Below are 23,551 nucleotides of genomic sequence, written 5' to 3'. Positions count from 1 at the left end.
GCATTTGGTAAAATTTGCACTAAAGTTTCTTGATGCAGCACTGACCAACAGCCATTAAGAAATCTTTTGATCAAATAAGTTGAAAATTTGTCTGTAATACTGAAAAGTGTCTAGTTTGATTTTGAAATGGTTTGATCATACAATAATTATTTCTCCTATTAAGATTTTACACATCCTTTTTACTTACTGATTTAGATATATTACTAGTATCAGAAACTACAGTTTTGCCTTGTATTTTACAGAATTATGACTGTTGTGAACTTAAACAGAAACACATAAAGGTCAGCAATTCTTTTTGTGGAGATGGAGTTTTGCTCTTGTTGCCCAGGCTGGAGTGCAATGGCGTTATCTCTGCTCACCACAACCTCCACCTCCCAGGTTCAAGAGATTCTCCTGCCTCAGCCTCCCAAGTAGCTGGGATTACAGGCATGCACCGCCACGCCCACCTCATTTTTGTATTTTTAGTAGAGACGGGGTTTCTCCTTGTTGGTCAGGCTGGTCTCAAACTCCCCATCGCAGGTGATCCACCCACCTCAGCCTCCCAAAGTGTTGGGATTACAGGCATGAGCCACTGTGCCTGGCCTAAAGGTCAGCAATTCTTAAGAAGATACGATAAACGCAACATTTTAAAATCAAGTAATTACAGTTCCTCCCAGAGCTTGCCTTGATCACATTCATTTATTCATTCAACACATTTTTCTAGGAAACTCACTATATACACTCAACACTCTTCTATGTGCTCAACCTAGAATGTCTTCTCCGGAACAAGACTAGTGTAGAAATATAGGAATGTATATTCTGTCAGACAGACTAGATGTAAAGAATTACCAGCATAATTGTGTGTGTTTCTGAAGTCAGAAGGTTTTCCTTCTTCCCAGACACCATTTCATCCGTAGTTATCACTTCTGGTTAGTTTTCCATTGCCACCATAACAAGTTACAAAATGTGGCTCAAAATAGCACAAATTTATTATCTTAACAATTCTATAGGTTAGGAGTCCAAACAGGTTTCGTGGTGTTTTTAACATCAGTTTGTTGGCAGCGTTGCATAGGAGAATTATTTCCTTGTCATTCCACCTTCTAGAGGACATCCGCATTCCTTGGCTTGTGGCCTTCCTCTATCTTAAAAACCAGCACTGTTTCATCTCTATGACCTTTCTGTTATCACATCTCTCTGACACCAGCCTGGAGAGGTTCTCTGCAGGACTCATGATTAAATTAGGCCCATTGCATAATCTGGGCTTACCTCCTCGTCTTGAAATCCATGGTAACCTTAATTACATCTGCAAAATCTCTTTTACCATGTAAGGTTACATACAGGTTTGGAGATTAGGACATTAACATTTTACATGAAACACTATTCTTCTTGCCTACTACAGTGCACCCCCTCCGCCCCCACTCCACCCTGTGTTAAAGATTCCAAACCATACAAATAAATTTACGTCATTCATAGGTGCTCAAAAGTCACAACCCATTATTACAGCATTGACTCTAAATCCAAAATCTTATCTGAGTCTCACCAACTCAAAAGTCTCAAATCTCACACTAAAGCCATCTAAATTTGGGAGAGGATCTGGGTGTGATTTCTGGGGCATAATTCTCCTCCATCTGTGCACTTGCGAACCTAGAGAGCAAGTTATCTGCTCCCAAGTATGATGGTGTGACAGGCATACAGTAACAGTTACACACATTCCTGTTCAAAAAGCAGAGATTGGAATGAAAAAAGGAGCCATCGGCACCAATCTATTTACAAAACCAGCCAGGCACCCTCCTTTAAGTTTCAAGGCCTGGGAGTAACCTGCAGCTCACGGCTCAGTTCTCTGGGCTTGTGACTGTCTCAGTCATCTTTACTTTTTCACAAAAGGTAGCACATGTTTGCAGCTGAGTATCAGCTCATCAGTTTGTTTCTTCTTTTATATTCTCTAAAGCTTTCTGTTAAAAATGGTGGTGTTTCTGCTGCTATAACATTGTCGAGAAACTTGTGGGTCTCCTACATATGTCATGGGGATTCACTCATTTAGATAGGAGGCTCCTCACATGCCTTTCCTGGAAAATCCTGTCTCTAATTTTGGCTTTTTCTGAAATAGCTGTGAGGATCTATGATTCACACCCTTAATCTCCTCAAAGAGCCTTTTTTGTGACTTGATACTCAGACCTTTTGATGTTTCTGAAGTATTAGCAGAAGATTATACAGCCATACCCTTCATCACTTTCTCTAGAGAAGGCTGTCCTGACAGTGAATCTCTTAGTTTTAGTGGCTTTTGCTTTGAATAGGCCATGAATTTCCCAAATCAAGTCCTAGTTTCTTTATATTTAACAGTTCTCCCCTCAATTTATCTACCTCTGTCCACATTTTACTATAATCAGCAAGAAGACAGCAGGCTGTACCTTCCACAGCTTGCTTGGAAATATCCTCAGCTAATACTGAAGTCATCACTTAAAAATTCTGCTTTACACATAACTGCAGGACACAATTCAGCTTAGCTTTTTGCTACTATGTAACAAGGAACCCTTTCCTCCAGTTTTCCAATAACATATTCCTCATTTTCTACCAACAGTCCATTCATGATGATTTAGATATTCTACAGCAATCGAGGTATTCTCTGCTATACTCCTTTCTTCCTTCAAGGCTTCCCTAGCATTAACATTCCACATTTCTACTAACAGTCCGTTTAAGGTAATTTGGCTTCTTTCTGGCATGCACCTCAGAATTCTTCCAGCCTCGACCTACTGCCCAATTCCAGAGCCACTTTTCCATTTTTAGGTGTTTGTTACAGCAGCATTCCAAGTACCTAGAAAAGTCTTTTATGCTTACTTCTCTGCCAGATGACTTGAATAGTGAATTTGGAATTCGCCTTTCTCCAGGGTCACTGCTTATTCCAAAGAGGTGAATTTACCTGTGCTAGGGTTTTCATACCGGGAGTGCTACCAGAACTACCACAGGATGAAAGTGGTGAGCCCACCACTGCAGAGAAGCTTTCTCAGTGCCATAATTTAGAGGAATTCTTCTCAAAATAAGCCCTACTCCTTTTCACTTACTGAAAACAACCTGAATAATGTATAACAGCCAGCCCCATTTCAAAAAGATTACCAGGGGTAAAACAACTTTTTCATGGGTCAAAATCATCTTCCGGAGAAAATGATTTCTTAAAAGAACTGAACACTGTAAATCAAAGGGCACTGTCCTGTTTTAGATTAACAAAACAGGAAAAACAACCAAACCTTGTAAAATTATTTGAAATTTTGTTTTTATCAGTTCAGTGCCATTTTTGTATATAATAGTCTTCCAAAATAGAGATTTATATTAGGAGAGAATTAAACATCCAGGAGGGATGAACAGTATTTCATGTGTGCTGTGTAGTGTTTTGCTTCATTGAGAGTCATTTTCATGAATTATTTTTACTACTGCAGTCATCTTAAATTTATAATCATCTCAAAAAAGATGTCACAATGAACAGACAACTATGTGTGAGGTCAGTCATTTTGCATGATGTATGTAATCAAAAAGTTTCAAATGTCTGCTTACTAATAAAGAATGTTTTCACTGAAAAAAAAAAAGACAAATTTCTGAAGGTTATTTAGTTTGGGGTTCTACTTCTAAAATGTAAAGAAGTGATATTCTTCTCCACATAGTGGGACAGATTAAAAATTACTTATTAAGCTTTATTTAGCTGTAACAATCCTAAGAGTTAATCAGTAAACTGGGTCATAAATTCAGGCCAGTTTTCCATGGGGACTCTCTTGAGTCATGAAAGAGAACACAATGGAAGACACTGGCTCCCACACAAGGAGTCAAGGCCACCACAGCATGGTATCCTCTGAGAATTCCCCTCTAAGTCCAGGTGCCACAGGTAAAAGAAACACAGCGAGACACCCAATGATCTAACTCTTGTAGCACGCAAGCACAAAGGCAATAATTTGTTTTTCTGCTGAAATTTTTCTTTTTAAAAAAAATCACTGGACACTTCTAATGCCATAAAAAGCAATAAAACAGATATATAATAATTTGCATCAGATAATGCAAGATTCAAAATAAATTCCAAATGTCCTTACTAATAAAAATTTTAAGGTATATTTCATCTGGAGACAAGCTGCTAAAAAATTGTTCTTCACAAACTAGTAGCTAAGAATAGAAGATAAGCTTTAGACACTCAGATGTGTTAACATTCCGGTACTAAAACCATAACCAATTTAAACAGCCAGCCCCCTTCTTACTGGTAATTGATTTTCTTTAATTAAAAGATTTACAGATTCAAAAAATATACTTTCCCTCATGCTACAATTTAAATTAAAATGGGGGAAGTGGAATTCACTACCTCAAATGTCTTTGATAATCTTCTCTCTTTTTTTTTTTAAGTTCATGTCTTTTATTAACTCATACACAGTTACTTGTCTTCTGGTTTGTTGAAGCAGTAGTCAGACAACATTTGCCACAATAATGTCTGTCAAAGTGACTTGCCATAAACACTCCAGCACCACATTCATCAGAAGGGCACTCTCGACGAAGGCAGCTCATTTTACCATTCTCATCCACCTTCTAATACTTTAGGACAGCCAGCCGCACCTTCTTTCGCTTGTGCTTATTCTTCTTGGGAGTGGGGTAAGACTCCTTCCTTTTCTTAGCACCACCACGAAATCTCAACACAAGATGAAGAGTAAGCTCCTTTTGAATGTTGTAGTCAGTACATCCATCTTCCGGGTGCTTGCCAGCAAAGATCAGTCTTTGCTGATCACGAGGAATTCCTTCCTTATCCTGGATCTTGGCCTTTACATTTTCTATCACATCCAAGGGTTCAACCTTGAGGGTGATGGTCTTCCCTGTAAGGGTTTTTACGAAAATCTGCATTTTGGTGGCGGCTCCACCGCAGCTGGCGGATCGAAAAGGAAGCCCCTTCTCTTACTATTTCTTAACAAGCTTAAAAGAAAACTTTAAAAACGTGGTAGGGATTTAGAATCACTTTGGTGGAATATGCTTCTTCCAAGTTTACTCATATTTCCCGTGAAACAATTATCATTCACAAGTGTTCTGAAAATTCTTAGAAGATTCAGAACTATGAATTATATTGCTGAAGTTGATGAAGGCAAGTCCATTTTATTTATTTGATGTGTCTAACAACAGCTAGTGGAAATTAGTTTATAATCTATATAGGATTTCAAAATACATTTAATTTTAAGATCACTATGTGCTGAAATGTTTAAAAGCTCATCAATGTTATTTGAACTTCATGGAAGAGAATGCAATTTTTAACATGAATCAATAGCTTGTTAATTCTATTGATTATAATGAAAATAACACTGATAATAAAAGCAACTATGAAATTATAGGCAAAATTTACTTCTCTCCAGGTACGTCCTCAATATTTTTTCTAAATTATAAAAACTTGTTTACAAACACACGAACGGTATATATATATTTAATTCTATATATACAATGAAAAACAAATCTGTATTTTTCTGCATTGAAGTCATCTGTGTATTTTATCCCAAATTATTAAAGTATGAGATATGAAGTTATAAATCTCTCAGAGCTAAAGAGCATTCATCACTACCACATACACCACAGTTCTTAGAAAACACACGGCAAGGAAACGGTTAGAAAACACACGAGGGGCTGGGCGCAGTGACTTGCACCTGCAATCCCAGCACTCTGGGAGGCTGAGGGCTGAGACAAGCAGATTACTTGGGCCCAGGTGTTCGAGACCAGCCTAGGCAACATGGCAAAACCCCCGTTTCTACAAAAACTACAAAAAATTAGCCAGGTGTGGTGGCACACCTATAGTCCCAGCTACTCAAGGGTGCTGAGGTAGGAGGATCACCTGAGCCCGGGAGGTGGAGGTTTCAGTGAGCCGAGATCACGCCATGGCACTCCAGCCTGGGTGACAAAGTGAGACCTTGTTTCGAAAAACAAAAACAAAAACAAAAATAAAGACAAAACCAACAAATACCACACACACACACACACACACACACACACACACACACACACGCATGCACACAGAAAAGAAGCACTGCACTTCGAGGCACACCACTGTTCATCTAAATCACAATGATTAATAACACAAGACATAATTAAGCTGCCTCACTGTATTACTTTTTGGTGGAAAAATCAAGCATATGTTGAAATAAAACTAGAGGTGTCTTATGATTTATGTATTTATATGAAACTACGGGCAAATTATAACATCAACCTCTTCGACCCCTAAAACACTATCTTCAAAATTCTGCTTCAAAACTTTTAGATCCATCAATGGGGTAAAAGAGCCAAGCCCATGAGAACATGCCAGCCCAGACATTAACTGGAAGAGACTGGCATAAGCAAAAGGAAAGGGGCATGAAACACCATGCGGGCATAAAAAAGCGCAATGGGATCAAGAAAATGCAAGATATACCTTTTTGCCTCATTTATGGTGGGAGAAAAAGTATTTTGTGCTAGAAATAAAGTTGAGAGGTAAACAAATGCTTGATAACAAGGGGATACTGCACAAATCAATAATCTAAGGAATGTGAATTTTTTCCTAAAAGCAAAGAGAGTCTACACTGTTCAAGAGAATGCAATAATCAGGGTTATATTTTCCACAAGTCAGGCTGGCAAACCATGACATAGAGAATACAGCTCTCAAGCACCACGGTGGGATTACTGAGCCAAAACCCTGGGCAGCACCGCCCACCAGCACCTTCTATGAGGGTGGGTGGGTTCTAATCTGTGCTGTCCAATAAGGCAGCCCCTGGCCACATGTGGCTACTGGGCACTTGAAATGTGGCTTGGGTAGCCAAGGACCGGTGTCTGTGCTTGTATTTAATTTACTTTAAAACGCACATCACTGGTGGCTACCATGCAGGACACTGCAGCTTCAGGTTGCAGGTACAGACAACCAAGTAGATGACAGGCCTGTTCACCAAAACAGGGACAGAAAGAGGAGGCTCTTAAGAGGGAGAGACGCTGGACTCAACTTCAGACCCTGGGACGGGACAGAGGAGAGGTCCCCACAGACATCTCCTATTAAGCAGGTGCACTTGTGCCTGGAGCTCCAGAAAGTTACTTAAAGACACAAGTGTGAGAGTCACTAGAATGTAGCTGAAGCCACTTGTATGAAAGAGATTACCCAGAGGACCAAATAAAGAAATAAAAAACTAAGCTGGGCGCAGTGGCTCACGCCTGTAATCCCAGCACCTTGGAAAGCTGAGGCGGGAGATCACCTGAGGTCAGGAGTTCGAGACCAGCCTGGCCTACATGGTGAAACCCCATCTCTACTAAAAATACAAAAATTAGCTGGCCGTGGTGGTGGGCACCCGTAATCTCAGCTATTCGGGAGCCTGAAGTAGGAAAATCGCTTGAACCCTGGAGGTGGAGGTTGCAGTGAGCCGAGTTTGCACCACTGCACTCCAGCCTGGGCGACAAGGCAAGACTCCATCGCAAACAAACAAACAACCCTAAAAAACTGAATACAAAAAGTAGTTTAGGAAACAGTGAAAAAGAGGGGAAAAAAGAACCCACAAAGAAACTGAGAAGCCCAAGTAAAGGAAAAATCACATGAATATGGTGTCTATGAAAGAAGCGTGTGAAGGAGAGTCAGGAAAAGGAAGGACGAGGAATGTCAAATACACACAAAGGCCAGGAATGCCGTGGGGCTGAGTGGGCACTGCAGGCTTCATCTACATCTAAGTAGGGTCACAAATGCAGTCAATGAAACACTGAAACAGTACCCACTAAAAACCCCACATACGCCAGATGAAAGCCAAGCACTTTTCTAACAGGCTATCTTTGATAGCCTACTTTCTTATTTTAGTTGTCTGATACTGGAGTAGAGCCTTTATTTTTTGCCCCCTTAAAATATAGCCAGTGAATATTTAATCATATTTTAAAATAGTGGATATTAAAAATGTTAAATCCAAATTTCCACATCCAATGGTAATATATCTAAAATTTCCTCTCAAAAAAGGAGCTGGCAATTCATTTATTACTTAATCAATTTTAAAATATTAAGTCATTCACCTAATCCAAAACTTAAAGTGATATAAAAATAGTTTACTCGGAAGGGCACTTCTGCTCCAGCCCCAGCTTCCTCGGCATATTCAGACACAAGTGTTCACTTTCTTGAGTTTCTTGTATATGCTTCCAAGTTTCTTTATGCAATATGAATATATATTCTTATTTTTTCCATCCTTCTTACAGGAAAAGCCGGTTCTTCTACATAGTGTCCTGTGTCTTCCCGGTTTTCATGTATGCATCTGTCTCAGAAACCTTTCCATGTCAGGGTACAAAGGTCTCCACATTCATTTGTACACCCTGACAATCAGTGTTAAACAGAAACTAAATGGCAAATCCTAACTCTGAAAATAAAAGGGACTAATATTAATCAGTGAGGGCTTGAGAATGAGTTATCAGCCTGGGAATATACTAATCATCTTTTAAATACTTTCTAAAAAAAATCAAAATTGAAAGCAGTTAAAATCTGCGACAGTTAAAGTAAGCCTATTTGCTCTTTCTAAATACTAGAACCTAATATTAAGCCATAAATAAAATTCCTAGAGTAGCTTCTTAGAGGAAATAGGTGCTGTACTCATAAAATCAAGCCTACACAGAAAGTTCCTTCACCCATTAAACACCTTTTGGAAGCAGTTCTCTAGTAAACCTAAGACCAGGGCAGTGATGCATTTAAATCCAGCAATTACTATCCACAGCAATGGGCTGTGTGCTACAATAAAAGCAAGTGTCCTGGTTCAGCTGCTACGATCCTCAGATCTCACATCCTGCTCTCATGCAATTAGCCGGCAAAGAGCTAATGACCTAATCTAGGAGCCACAGTTTCACTGACATCTACTTCCTCCGATGGTAATAAACACCAGTGAGTGAAGATAGCACCTCATTAGTTGGCTACATTAGTGTTTACAAGGCCATTTCAACCGATGGGTTCCTTACTTACAGTTCATTTCAAAGAATGCTTTCTTAACCAACAGAAATCACTCTTTTCACATGATGGGATGGCATTTTATAAAAACAAAGAGAATTCTGTAGGGTAACATGAATTAACGTCAGACCTGCTTACTTACTGACAGCTTTTGCCTATGCAACATCTGTCCCTTGGGTCCTAGCAGAACTACTACATATATTTTACACTGTATCCAGGTGAATACTTTTCTGTTAAATTCTCAAGAAACCACTAACATATCACTCAAATTGGAGGGAAAGAAAACAGTTCAAGATTACTGTCACAATTATCTAAGCACAAACAGGCCATATTTTTAACTTGCAGGTTTTGTTTTGTCTGAACCAAAAGTTTATTTCAAAAGCTGAAAAACAAAAATTTACTTTTAGGGATAAATTGTCAAGGACAATTTAATTAAAAGGGTACTATGAAGGCTAAGTGTGGTGGCTCATGTCTGTAATCCCAGCACTTTGGGAGGCCGAGGGGGACAGATCACAAGGTCAGGAGATCGAGACCATTCTGGCTAACATGGTGAAACCCTGTCTCTACTAAAAATACAAAAAATTAGCTGGGCGAGGTGGCGGGTGCCTGTAGTCCCAGCTACTCGGGAGGCTGAGGCAGGAGAATGGCGTGAACCCCGGGTTGCGGAGCCTGCAGTGAGCCGAGATTGCGCCACTGCACTCCAGCCTGGGCGACAGCGAGACTCCGTCTCAAAAAAAAAAAAAAAACAAACACACACACACACACACAAAACAAAAAATTAGCCAGGTGTGGCGGTGCACGCCTGTGGTCCCAGCTACTCAGAAGGCTGGGGTGAAAGGATTGATTGAGCCCAGGAAGTGAAGGCTGCAGTGAGCTATGATCACACCACTGCACTCTGTGCAACAGAGATGCTGTCTGAAAAAAAAAAAAAAAAAAACCCACAAAACACGAGTACTATGAAAAAAGCCTAAAAAGATATGTAACATAGTGTTTCACTAATGCAGGTCTGAGTCCAACCTTTCAAATGGGTGAATAAACTCACGTTCGTAAGGTACTACAGAAAATATTACAGATAGGGTACTTTAGAGCCTCACAGGCCAGGAAAAGGTCTCAGTATTTGCTGGTTTAGAAAAGAAAAACACAAATTATTTTTTATGAAATGCTTGGACAGTAGAATATCCTACATTGATCTCTACCAGAAAAGAGCAGGTAAAACTTGAGAGGAGAGCAATTCCCAGGGAGGAAGGTATGTTCTCTGGCTGGCGCCCCCTGGCACCGACGCCCACGGACACTTGCCTGACTTTGGGTACCATCATGCGGTGCTGCACCATCAGCGTGTGGCAGACGGAAGCCATGGTGGTGAAGACCTCCTCGCTCGCAGAGTCCCTCCACACCAGGTTGAGCAGGGTGTTGGTCTGCTGCTTTGTGTCCAGCTTCTTCAGACATTCCTCTGTTATGTATGATACTGACAGTCTGCCATCCTCCTAGAACATACCAGAACAACCAGTCTCCATAAATGTGCTCAACTGGAACGTCCTCTACACTACAAACATACACGAAATCACATTTTTCTTCGGGCAAAGAAAGCTAGGCATCATCTCAAAATTATCTACATCACAATAAACTTAGTGTGAAATCCTCTAGGGATCCAGTCAACAGTAGGCATCCATTTTGCCTAACACAGTAACAAACTGTGAATACCCGGTTTTTGCCTATGATATAACAGTAGCTTCAGTATTTACATTTCAAAAAAACTTCATTTCCTACTTTTTTTTTTTGCATCAAGCTGTACTAAGACAACCATACATAGTGAAACTATTATCATCTAATGGCATTTTCATTTTAATTTGAGATCACAGTTTAAGCAAAATAAGTGAGAGTATTAAATAAAAATTTTTTTTTTTGAGACAGTCTTGCTCTGTCACCCAGACCGGACTAAGTGGCACAATCTCGGCTCACTGCAACCTCCACCTCCCGGGTTCAAGCAATTCTCCCACCTCAGCTTCCCAAGTAGCTGGGACTTGCCCGCCTCCACACCCAGCTAATTTTTGTATTTTTAGTAGAGACAGGGTTTCACCATGTTGGTCAGGCTGGTCTCGAACTCCTAACCTCAAGTGATCCAGCTGCCTCAGCCTTCCAAAGTGCTGAGATTACAGGTATGAGCCACTGCTCCCAGCCTATTGAAGAATTTTTTAAAATCAAAGGCTATACAAATCTATTTTATACCTTAATCTCTCCAGAAGATTTGATTCACTGAATATAACCCAAGCCTATCTGTGCAATTTACTCATTTGGGGCAGTAACCAAAGACATATACTTTTTTCACATGCATGTGTATATATGAATATATATATGAATGTGAATATATATAACATTGGGTATTGCTGACTGTATTGTCTGGAAACTTGGATGAATACAATTTATGTAATTTATAATAACTTACCAAACAAAACACTGCTTTATAGATAAAAGCAGTAAATTCATCTGTCAAACCTGAATCTTTAACATTAAGCCTAACAAAAGGTATGTCAGAATGAGAAAGGAATCCTAGCACTACCATTTTTGTAGTGTACAATTTTAAAATAAATTATACATAAGCTATAAGTGAACAGATTATACAGAAACCTAAAGGCAAAAGAGCTTATCAAGGGTGAACTTTGACCTTGGAAAAATCTCATACAATCACATTAGGTTTTATATAATTAAGTGCCAGGGGAAAGAAAAGGCAACACAGAAACATACAGGTAGGAGACCTGGCAAAGAAAGAATGACTTGGAGTGAAACCTACGAGTGCCCGGCTCAAAATGGGGTCTTTAGTTCTCAGCCCAAATGTGGACATACCCAAGGCAAAGGAAGAATGAAGAGAATAAACAAAAAACGGAAATTAAAGTATAAAGTTATATAATACACAGACCTTGAAATCCTTATGTATTAAAAAAGAATATAGAGTAATATTTTCTACAGTTGTAAATAATTTTAAAAAGAAACTGATCCCACTTCTTAAATGTTCAAAGTGTGAGCACGAGCGAGAGTCTGCAGGTGATTTCCTGGTCCATGGGTCCACATGTTCTGCTTTCATCGTGTTTGCACACCCACAGCGAGGAAAAACCTGTCCTCTCTCTCGCTGAGAAAGCCCACAGCCTCATCTTCACATGAATACAAAATACACTGCATATAAATAAGGGTTCAATTTCACAAATTCTATGGAAGGTAACTATTTAATAACTTTCTGCCAAAAACAAAAATTTATCTACATTCCATCTATAGAACCCACTCTTTTTTATAAACATACAAAAAAATGAATACTTATTGGTGTACAGTTTGGACAGATCCAACAGTTTCAGCATCCACTATCCACTATAAAAACGGCTTCACCCCTTTGTAATCAGCCCGCCCCTCAGCCATGAGCCCTGGCAGTGAATATTATCTGTTCCTTTCTTCATCTTATTTTTTAAAAAAATCAAGCCCTGAGCTGACTTCTCGATCCTTTTCTTTTTGCTGTGATCTCTTTCATTCAATACTAGTGAAGCTCTTTGTCCAGGAAGGTGCAGCACTGCACTGACACACCCACTTCACAATATTCTAAAAATTTACTTCACCTGGCAGCCCTGAGACCCTCTCAAGTATATTCTGTAATTACACTTAGTAGTAATCAATATAAAACTCCTCAATGAAAAAATAACAACTTATGATAGCCATACCTCAAGCCATTTCAATTGCTTAAGACCAAAAAAAGTCATTGGTGGTTAAATTCTTTAAGTAAAACACAAATTATGTATGCATGTATATATAATTTTAAAGTTTCTTATTCCCTGAAAATATACTGTAAACTCAATAGTAAGGAAGAAAAGAGGTAAGAACTTGAAAGTAATTTTTAAGTAAATAACATTTATCCTCTATAAAATCAGCAGGAATTAATGGAAGACACTACCTGGTGTTCACACGATAGGGTAAAAAGGAACTTTTTGACCCAACAATTTCACTTCTAGAAAATATTTCCTCATAACTAAGTTAACATACAGTATGATCCTATTTTGCCTAAAAAACCAAACACAAAGCTGTGTCTCCATTTACACTTCCATAAACGTACTAAGAAAGCGGTGGAAGAGACTTTCCAATCACTAGGAACTGTGGTAGAGGGGGCTGACGGGGCTTCTCTGTAAAGGCTGCTTGAGGGTCTGACTTGTGTAACTGAAACTATGGATGGAAGAAAGCTAGAAGATCCGACGGGGCTGCCTGCATCGCAGCCCCCCAGATGCAGGGCACGGGGCTTACCGGGCTTGAGGGCTTGTCGGCTTCTTCACTCTCCTCCTCAGAGTCACTGGCTGAGTCGTGACAGCTCGCGCTGGCAGGAGAGACTGGTAACTGAGAGAGGAAGGTCTGCAGCACCCGCAAATACACCAGCAGCCCTTCCTCAGAAAGGGCCCCTTTGTAAAACAATCAGTTAAAATGTATTTTAGTTAAACGTTATTTTTTAAAATGGAAAACGAAGACGCCATTTTTCCTCACACGCAGAGGCATTTCTGACCAGATCTTATTTTAAAAATTCTAAGTGTGACATAATAGGAAATATATTTAGATTTTGTCCCCGCTTATGTCAGAAAGCACCTACAACTCTTGGAATTTCCTGAAAGATAAGTCTCTTGTTATTCATAGCCAGCCCTTTGTGATCATACTTCAGGTGACTTACGGTGAGGCCATCTAGGGGACTCAGAATGGGGCTTTTCACCAGAAAAACCAAGTGATCAGAGGGTTGGAACTTTCAGCCCCACGCACCAACTTCCAAGGGGCTGTCTGTGGGGAGGGACACTGGAGAAGCACCATAAAACTCAACAGGAAGACACAAAGAGCTGAACACAGGGAGGTGCCAAGAGCGTGGAGTGCCTGGAGAAGGCATGAAAGCTCCGATCCCCGCACACCTCGGAGTTCTGTGAGCTGTCCTAGTCAATTACCAAACCCAAGGAGGGGCTGAGGAACCGCCATTTTTGCAGGTTGGTCAGAAGTATAGGTGACAACCTACTACGTGTAATCGGCCTCTGAAGCGGGTGTAGTCTTGCAGGACTAAGCCCTCAGATGACGGGATCGGACATTATCTCCGGGTGGACGGCATCAGAATTGAACTGAATTGTACAATACCTAGTTGGTGTCCACTGGAGAACTGCTTGGTGTGTGGGAAAAAAAAACAACACCCACATTTCTGCTCACAGAATTTTTCAGTGTTGAGTGAGAGTAAGAAAAACAGTTTGGGCTGGGCACGGGGGCTCAAGCCTGTAATCCTAGCACTGTGGGAAGTCGAGGCAGGCAGATCATGAGGTCAAGAGATTGAGACCATCCTGGCCAACATAGTGAAACCCTGTCTCTACTAAAAATACAAAAATTAGCTGGTGTGGTGGCGGGCACCTGTAATCCCAGCTATTCAGGAGGCTGAGGCAGGAGAATCACTTGAACCCGGGAGGCGGAGGTTGCAGTGAGCTGAGATGGAGCCACAGCACTCCAGCCTAGTGACAAAGCGAGACTCCATCTCCCCCACCGCACCACCCCCCAAAAGAGTTTGGTTTTCGGGTTTTCCTATATTTCTTTCATGAATAATTCGTGCATGTATGTAGGTAAGTTTTCAAACATACTACAGGAAGATGTTATTCTAGAAGAGGCACACTGGAAGTTTGGCAGAGGTAGGGAAACAGGCCTGACTCACAGAAGAGCTTTCCCATTTAACTCCGTTAACTCTATTAAAATAATCCGTGTGGCCTCATAAGACACATACATATGTCAGTCTTTTCCATTGTATCTGGAAACTCTCCCCAGGAACACTGCCCAGACCACATCCCTTCAGCAAATACACTCTTCTAGGAGAGGCCCACCTTTCCACAACACCTGCCACCGCATGGCCTTCTCCTGACTCATCTGCCAATGCTACCCATATGTGTGTTCAGGTGAAAAAGATCTTGTATTTCATACCCAAATAATTTTCGCCAACAGTTAAAACAAAATAGAAAAGCCAGGGCGCTCCACCACTCCTTCTTGAACATCTACTCTCTATCAACAACAGTGCATTCAGAAAGGGCTCATAAGGGAAAACGGTCTGTGAATCTGCTAGCGCCGGAATGATGAAATGAAAAATCTGATCTGTAAAAGGTGCTGCCAGAAACTCCTCTGTGAAGGCTGTAAAAACTTGTTGCCTGAAAAAGAAAAACAGAAGCTTTTTATAAAATCAAATTATACTGTCCATCCAATCACTGATTAAAATCACCTTTCAAAATATCCTTCTAAAAGGATAATCTACTCTTCTAAATTAGCCAAGTTAACCATTTTAATATCAACTACATCAACCTAAAGTAAACTTAATGTCTTCTCCATTAAGATAACTACCATGTTTTTGTTAATTTTTGACAGTTACTTAGAAAAGCAGGAAAATAACCATGTTATCAGAATCACACACTTGTATTAGGCTACAGGCCTGAAAGAACAAGTACATTTTCCTATAAACTAAATCAACACTAATAAAGTAAAAATCTGACTTTCAAGTCTATATTTAAAATCACATCCTATGTAAAAGTTACTATCAGATATAGATCTTGTGAAACGACAAAATCAATAAATCCATTCCAGTCTTACCTCGCACCTTCCGGACAGGAGTTGTAAGTAAAGTGCAATGGTTTTAGAACATTCTCTAGCAAAATTTTTGCTATAGGAACTCGAGATAAATCAGAATATTCAATACTTGATGGAAGCTTGCTGTTAATCAACAAATAGAGAGACCTATAATACCCTAAGAGGAAAAACACATATTTAAAATTTAGTGCCTTTTCCTGTAATAAGGGAAAAAACTTGCCAATTTTTAAATGCTTTTTACAATCTCTACAGGTCCAAACTTAAGTTAGTTCTTTAACATGTTAGGAAAACTAAACAAATATATAGGCAGCTGAATGGTATATAAACCTCATGTACCAACAACTGTCAACTACAGCCAATCTCATTTTACCTGTATACCACTCATTTGGAAGGAAGTCTAAGATATAATTATTTTAGTATATCATTAAGAGACTATTTTTAAAAACATTATCACAGCTAAAATAAATGAAGAGTAGTTCCTTAATATCACAATATCTAGTCAGTGTTCAAGTCTCCAACCGTCTCACATTAGAAATTCTATTTAACTAGTTTGCTTGCATCAGGAAGGAGCTCAATAAGGACCAAATACTGTGATCTTATACTTTGTCTCTGATTTGTGCATTTTTTAAACACCGTGTTGAACTCATAGAGTTGAACATATTGGTAGGTTTCTTTCCACTGTAGTCCTGACCTCATGCTGCTCCACCTGGGGCCCTGGGGTGGGCTTTAGGAGGCTCCTGAGCCCCAGGGTCACTGGCAGTCCTGCATCCCGCCCTGCAATCAGCCTTTTCTCCAGGAACTCTTAAGCTCCTTTTAGAGGAGATGATGTATTTGGAGACCACAATCTGGGAACTGAAGAAGTTAACTGTTTAAAGGCAGCTTATACGTAAACTGAAACAACTTTCAGAACCAATTAAAACTTCCAGCCTATGCTTTTGATAGGAACTCTGCAGCGGGGGGGCAGTGAACATAAACTCTGGGTATCAAGAATGATCCAAATCATATATTCTTTCAGAATCATTTACTCCATTTTTATAGAATAAGAACGTTCAGGTGCAATTTTTGAGTATCTCATCATATACAAGCATATTTGGTAGCACATGACAAACAATCCATCTGCATGGACTAGTTTTTGAAACAGTCCTACACAGCGTCATATTTGAGTGAGGATGACTAAACAATGCACACTCGGTAGTTTATCATTAGACCTACTTTGTAACTACCCCAAGTCTAACCCAGTGGATACTGATAACTAGTGAAACTCATATGAAAGCTTGAAAGCTCTTTTGCTATGAAACTAAAAAGACAATAATACATCAAGAATTTAAAAAAATACATTGAGACTTTTTTTAAACGGTGACTAACATAACTAACGATATACATACTGAATAGACTGACAACACGACAAAGGTTCTGCTGCAAATGTTAAAAAGCTTCATGGCACATAATGTGCAATAACAATACAAATAATGATAATACTCTAATTTAAAAAGGCTAAAATTTTATAGACTGTTAGGAAGCAAAACAACTGCTGTACCACAGAAGATGCGAGAAGCAGCAGTTTCTGTGTAAGATTTTTAAGCATTTCTTATATTGGGACACATTTCAAATAATGCATATTTCTTAACTATCTTCCTTACAATTTTAGAAAACAAGTACAAATTCTCAAATGCTTAGTCTTAAAACAGTATATATCTCAACTAACACAATGAACCACTTTTAATTATTAGTTTTTAAAAAGATCAAATTCCACAACTTTCAGTTTACTTTTAATTAACTCGGAATACTGTTTCCCTAAGTTTTCAACAAACTAAGGAGTCTAAAAGATAGTAATACGCCAAGCAGTAAGGTTGAAATGAATATGCATTTAATTTCTGTAGTTTTAACAGAGGACCAAGTGGCCCAGATTTCAAGTCCGTCAGATGTAACCTAGACTATGACTTCAAGTGAAGGAAAGCACAGCTGCTTTTAATTCTGTCTGCAGCCACGGCTCTCCAGACTTCCCTTCACAACTAGTCTGAAGCACATTTTTAATGCTGACAAATATTTCTTGAGCCCAGGAGTCCGGAAGTGCTTGGGTTTCTACCTATGAGGATGTCGGGACCGAAGGTTTTTTTGTGTTAGGATTTATACTGCTCACTTCATAAAAGCTTTAAAAATCATGTTTATTTCATACTTTTTCTCCAAAAAGTGTCACTAATGTGTCCTCAAGGGTTTCAGATACAATTCACCATAGCTTCTACAATGCAGTCATTTTAGGAGCATTATCAATGTATTAAAACTTTAGCACTGAGTTAGAAAATTCAAACTAAATATCCTATTCTCTTCTACTGAACTAATGTGAGAGGACCTCATTCTTGGAAGAAAAATCATTTAACAAAATTTACTTTTTCATAAGGCTCTTGGAGTGATGTTCAACTCCACTGGTGGCACTATCTTTCCCATTCACTCAGAATGACCAGGAGGTGGTAAGAGCCCTTCCTGCTCAGGTGAAGGACTGGCAGCTGCACTGCAGACACCAATCTTGGATGGCAGGACAACTGATGAAAGCATACGTCAATTTTGTTCATTTCCAAGCAAAAGAAAAAGGCAAAGAGAGTAGCATGTTTCTGAATTTTCAGAGTGGGTGGAGCCGAGGACAGATTTTGGAATCTGGGACTCTGGTGGGCACCTGTGGATGGAGTACAAGGCGTCTGGGACACCAGTACCGCTCTGACATTGAGACTGAGTGCACAGGCTCGCAGCAGCAGGCTGGCCTCTGCTCACTCCCCATCGAGATGCTGAGCCAGTTCTGACCCTGCCTACTACTTACCATTGTGAATCATGTAGTGCAAAATCTGTTCAATCACTGATACCACGTAGCTAGCATCTTGTAAAACAGGCAAGTAAGTATTCTCAGACGAAAATACTTCAAGCATTCTCATTGGAAGTGCAACATTCAAACTGTCATCATTACAGTTTTGCAGCAACCTGTAAAAATGAAAAACAGTATTCACACACTTACAGGATGGCAAAATGTCACCAGTTTCCCCAAGTTACTCTCAGTGACAATGGTTAAGAAACTATTCCAGTACAAGATTATCTCTGAAAATAGGGACATCTTACAGATAGGGAAATCATTCCACTAACATTCAGTCATTCAGACAGTTTTTAAAAGAATTCTCGTTATGTGCCAAACAGTATGCTGGCACTAAGTTCACAGACAAGAAAAATGGACAGTGGAGAAATGAACACGAAAAATTAAAGATTACAAAACACTGTAAGAGCCGGACGCGGTGGCTCACGCTTGTAATCCCAGCACTTTGGGAGGCCAAGGCGGGCGGATCACGAGGTCAGGAGATCGAGACCATGGTGAAACCCCGTCTCTACTAAAAATACAAAAAATTAGCCAGGCGTGACAGCGGGCGCCTATAGTCCCAGCTACTAGGAGAGGCTGAGGCAGGAGAATGGCGTGAACCTGGGAGGCGGAGCTTACAGTGAGCCGAGATTGCGCCACTGCACTCCAGCCTGGGCAACAGAGAGAGACCCCGTCTCAAGGAAAAAAAAAAAAAAAAAACACTGTTAGAAGTATTATAATCCATGAATTGTACCAACAAGCTGCATTTAATTAAACTCAGATACGAATCTCTTTAACAGTGCATATCATCTCCTTAAAGATGCTTTTGAGACTTTCCACGCCTGCAATATCCCCCAGATAGAACAATGATATATTTCTGGTCCTAAGTCAACTCTCATTTTGACTAAGGCTTCCCTTCTTACTATGAGAAGAACTGCAGGCTTAGCTATCCATTTAAAGAGGGCAGTACAGTAAGTCTGGACAGGTCACACCAATCAAGACACAGCACATCTGTCACTCCCAAAAGTTTCTTCTTGGCTGTCTCTAGTCCATTCCTCCCTCTTTCCCCCCACCCCAATCCTTTTTTCTATCAAAAACTTTGTCTAACACCGCACTTATTTTTAGATTTCTCCTGTTGTCTTCACAATGTATTTTACAGCTGTTTTTTTTTTTTTTTTTTGAGACAGAGTCTCGCTCTATCGCCCAGGCTGGAGTGCAGTGGCGCAATCTCGGCTCACTGCAAGCTCCACCTCCCGGGTTCACGCCATTCTCCTGCCTCAGCCTCTCCAAGTAGCTGGGACTACAGGCGCCCGCCACCACGCCCGGCTAATTTTTTGTATTTTTAGTAGAGACGGGGTTTCACCGTGGTCTCGATCTCCTGACCTCGTGATCCGCCCGCCTCGGCCTCCCAAAGTGCTGGGATTACAAGCATGAGCCATCACGCCCGGCCTACAGCTGTTTTTCCTTTTTTAAAAAAAAAAAAAAAGCCAGAATCCATGTGATCACACATCACCTTTAATGAGGGACCCAGGAGGCTGTTTCAGTGCCTCACTGAAACTAACTTCTCTATGTGACAAAAGCCTTCTGCCCTGCCAGGAGGGGAATAACATGCAGGGTTCTGGGTGGGGTGTGTCTACACGGCTCATCCGCTTACTGCAGGCTGCCTTCTGTCTCAACAGCTGCAAAGCCCAGGAGAGACAGGGGGTGAGCACCCAGCGGGCAGGCTGGGCAGGACACCCAGCAAGACCTTGTTTTGTTTTTGCCCTTTTCACAACTTTCCCCTCAGCACCACACTGGTGTCTCATGAGGGGTGTAGGAGTGCAGGAGGAGTGGGACTACACATAACAAGCTGCTGGGACACAAAGGGCAGCGGCGGGCAGTGGGAGAGCCTCTTGTCAACCTGGAAAAGTCAGCAGCATGTGTGCTGATGATCCCATGTGAGAGGTAAACCTGAAAATGCAACAGAGAGAAGTGCTGGAACGGTGCCTCGAGTGAGAGACAACATAGGATGTAGCTCCAGGTTTATCGGGACAGCCTTGGACGGGAAAAGGATATCCATATTGTCAAGAGACAACCCACTTAAAAAATAAAGTAAAAGATTTGAACAGACTCTTGAAAAAGGGCCATCTGAGTGACCAGTATGCTCCTGAGAAACACCCGTCATCATTAGTCATCCAGGAAATACAAATTCCAATCACAATAAAACTACACACCCATCAGAATGGCTGGGTTTTGACAGATGTCAATACCAAGGGTTCAGGATACGGAGGAACTGCGCCTCTCATATGCTGCTGTCCTAAGTTTGGTAGTTTCTTCTAAAGTGAAATACATAACTACCATGTGACCCAGTGATTCCATGACTTCAGAGATGTTCAACAGCATTAAAAAATATGTATGTGATTAGTCATAAAAGGAGCTGCAGGTGGTTCTGGATGGCCACATTTACAGAAAAAGAAAAATTCAATGTTCTGGCACATGGCAGATAAGACTGTCGACTTACTAACATACACCTGAAACACAATTTCTAACGTTTACATTTTGTTAAAATTCCATTTCTCATCAAAAAGAATCAGTGCTCCTTAGAGAAAACAGCCCCAGGCCTGGGGCAGAGAGAGCACTTGAGCCTTTGTGACCTCACAGAAAACAAAGATTTCTCGAAATACAAATGAGGCCAAGCCAAGAAAAACGGGCTGCTTACAGGGCGCTCTCTACCTACAAGCAGACTACTAAAAGTCATCTGTCACACACTGTATTTTAAAAAATACATGAGACCTTACTGAGATTAAAGAGGAAAGATGAGGAGGAGTGTTTTGTTGTTGTTGTTGTTGTTGTTGTTAAAGAAACATGGGTGTGGCTGGGCACGGCAGCTCATGCCTGTAATCCCAGCACTTTGGGAGGCCAAGGCAGGCGGATGACCTGAGGTCAGGAGTTCGAGACCAGCCTGGCCAACGTGGCAAAACCCCATCTCTACTAAAAATACAAAAATTAGCTGGGCGTGGTGGCACGTGCCTGTAGTCCGAGCTACTTGAGAGGCTGAGGCAGGAGAACTGCTTGCACCCAGGAGGCAGTAGTTGCAGTGAGCTGAGATCACACCACTGCACTCCAGCCTGGGTGACAGAGCAAGACTCTAATCTCAAAAATAAAAATAAATAAAAATAAATAAATAAATAAATAAATAAAGAAACACAGTCTTGCTCTGCAGCCCAAACTGGAGTTCAGTAGCACAATCACAGCCCACTGCAGCCTCGAACTCCTGGGCTTCAGGAGTTTCTGGTTTAGAAATTTTTAAAAATAAAAGTTGGGAAAAGAATAATTATATTTAGATGTATCATGTATCAAAATTATTTGCTTATACAAATACATTCAAAAGTTACGTTAGAGTGTTTTGCAAACTACAACCCACAGGCCAAACTAGCCCTAGAGCTGTTTTTTGTACGGCTGTTGAGTGAAGCATGATTCCTTTATTTTTAAAGAGTTGTGAGCAAAAGGCAAGAAAAATACATAAGAGGCCATATGTGGACCACAAACCCTAAAATACTTGCTATCTCGCCATTTACATAAAAAGTTTGCAAACTCCTGCTTTACAGAAAGAATGTATACAATGTGTTTTTCAAGCTAAAAGTTTATTGAAGAAATAAGTTAGAAAAAATATGAATTACTGGCATCTGGGATCCTCCTGGTTCTCTCTTCTAATAGGTTCTTTATTCCTATCTTTGGTCCAGCTAAGTATTTTGGAAAAATCAGTTAATAAAGACTCGTTCTGATAGTAATCCTAAACAAATATTACAGACAGTATCCAGAAAATTAACTGAAATTATATTGAAGGTTCAGAATCATTTGAAAATTTTACTACGGCTGAGATATAAGCAATTTATTAAAAACTAGTAAAGGTGTTATATTCAGATAATGTAACTCACATTGCTTACACGTGTTCTTTTGGACACTGAATGCAAGAAAGTCACGGCAGTGGCTTATGCTGAGTTCCTACATAAACTGCATTTTGGTGGAGACCCCTATGGAATGGAATCATTCTCACACGTCGGGAGTCCTCTTTTGGCTGGCCTTCCATTCTCCAGTAACCAGGATGGCCAACATTCACAAGATAATTCGAGGGCATCTTTGAAAGAAAAAGTCATCTGAAAGATACTGATATATGTGTCTTCATTTATACCTCATGCCGGCCTGAATCACCTAGAGTAAAAATTGTAATATATATAGAAGTCCATGACCTCAAAAAAAAAAAAAAAAATGGAAAAGCCACTGTCTCTGAAAATAAAAGTCAAAAGGTGTTCCCCTAGACAAGATGATCAATACATTATATACGTTACTGACTTATGATAGAATTTTACCTGCAACAGAGGCTCATCAATCTTTTTATTTGAAATAAGCATGTAAGTCTCTCAGATCCATCCAGTTGCTTGACAAACAGAGCGCTGTGTTTAATTAAGTTCTGATACAGCCATATCTGAAACAGCAAAACATATAATATACAACTCTCAACGAAAATTTAATGGTTTGCTAATTTACATAATACCCCAAATTTCCTTAAGTGGCAATGCACATTTAATCAAACCTAATAAAAAGATGGTAAGAAGTAAATATTCTAAGTCGGTTTTATTTAGAGGTATGTGCATTTTCCAGCCAGGCGCGGTGGCTCATGTCTGTAACTTTGGGAGGCTGAGGCAGGCAGATCACTTGAGGTCGAGTTCAAGACCAGCCTGGTCAACATGGTGAAACCCTGTCTCTACCAAAAAATACAAAAATTAGCCGAGCATGGTGGCACACACCTGTAGTCCTAGCTATTCGGGAGGCTGAGATGCGAGGATCACTTGAACTTGGGGGGTGTGGGTGAAGGTTGCAGTGAGCCAACATCAAGCCACTGCACTGCCTGGGCGAGAGAGTGAGAGACCCTGTCTCCAAAAAAACGAAAGTATCCGCATTTTCAATCTTAAAATAATACATCAGTATTAAATTACTACATTAGTAACTAAAACAAAGTACACTTAAAGCTCATGTCAATCTGAAACAAAAATAGTTCACTTGCAAAAATCAGAAATCTGTAATAAAAATATATGAGAAATACGATATTAATTCCAAGTTACATAGGTTATGTTTCTTTTCACCTTTTTCCTCTGCGGATGTGTGTGCCTGTGTGTCTCTAGCATCTGTTCCTTTTGGATACTTCCCTTCCCTAA

General features: G+C 40.2%; 1 protein-coding gene and 1 pseudogene across 1 annotated transcript in view; both read right to left on the bottom strand.

Moving 5' to 3' along the window:
- UBE3C (ubiquitin protein ligase E3C) overlaps nt 1–23,551 on the bottom strand; it is a 136,479-nt gene that overhangs the window by 76,090 nt on the left and 36,838 nt on the right. The window contains exons 5-10 of the mRNA XM_030826341.1: nt 22,706–22,821; nt 18,333–18,490; nt 15,524–15,677; nt 14,867–15,087; nt 13,184–13,335; nt 10,205–10,392 (exon numbers count right to left, since the gene is read on the bottom strand). Coding sequence (XP_030682201.1) covers nt 10,205–10,392; nt 13,184–13,335; nt 14,867–15,087; nt 15,524–15,677; nt 18,333–18,490; nt 22,706–22,821 — 989 coding nt within the window. The remainder of the gene's footprint in view (nt 1–10,204; nt 10,393–13,183; nt 13,336–14,866; nt 15,088–15,523; nt 15,678–18,332; nt 18,491–22,705; nt 22,822–23,551) is intronic.
- LOC100590390 lies at nt 4,129–5,327 on the bottom strand (annotated as a pseudogene).

Source organism: Nomascus leucogenys, chromosome 13, assembly GCF_006542625.1.
Source record: "Nomascus leucogenys isolate Asia chromosome 13, Asia_NLE_v1, whole genome shotgun sequence".
NCBI classification, from domain to species: domain Eukaryota; kingdom Metazoa; phylum Chordata; class Mammalia; order Primates; family Hylobatidae; genus Nomascus; species Nomascus leucogenys.
Note: the sequence above shows the minus strand (reverse complement) of the source record. Positions and strands in the feature narration are given on the sequence as shown.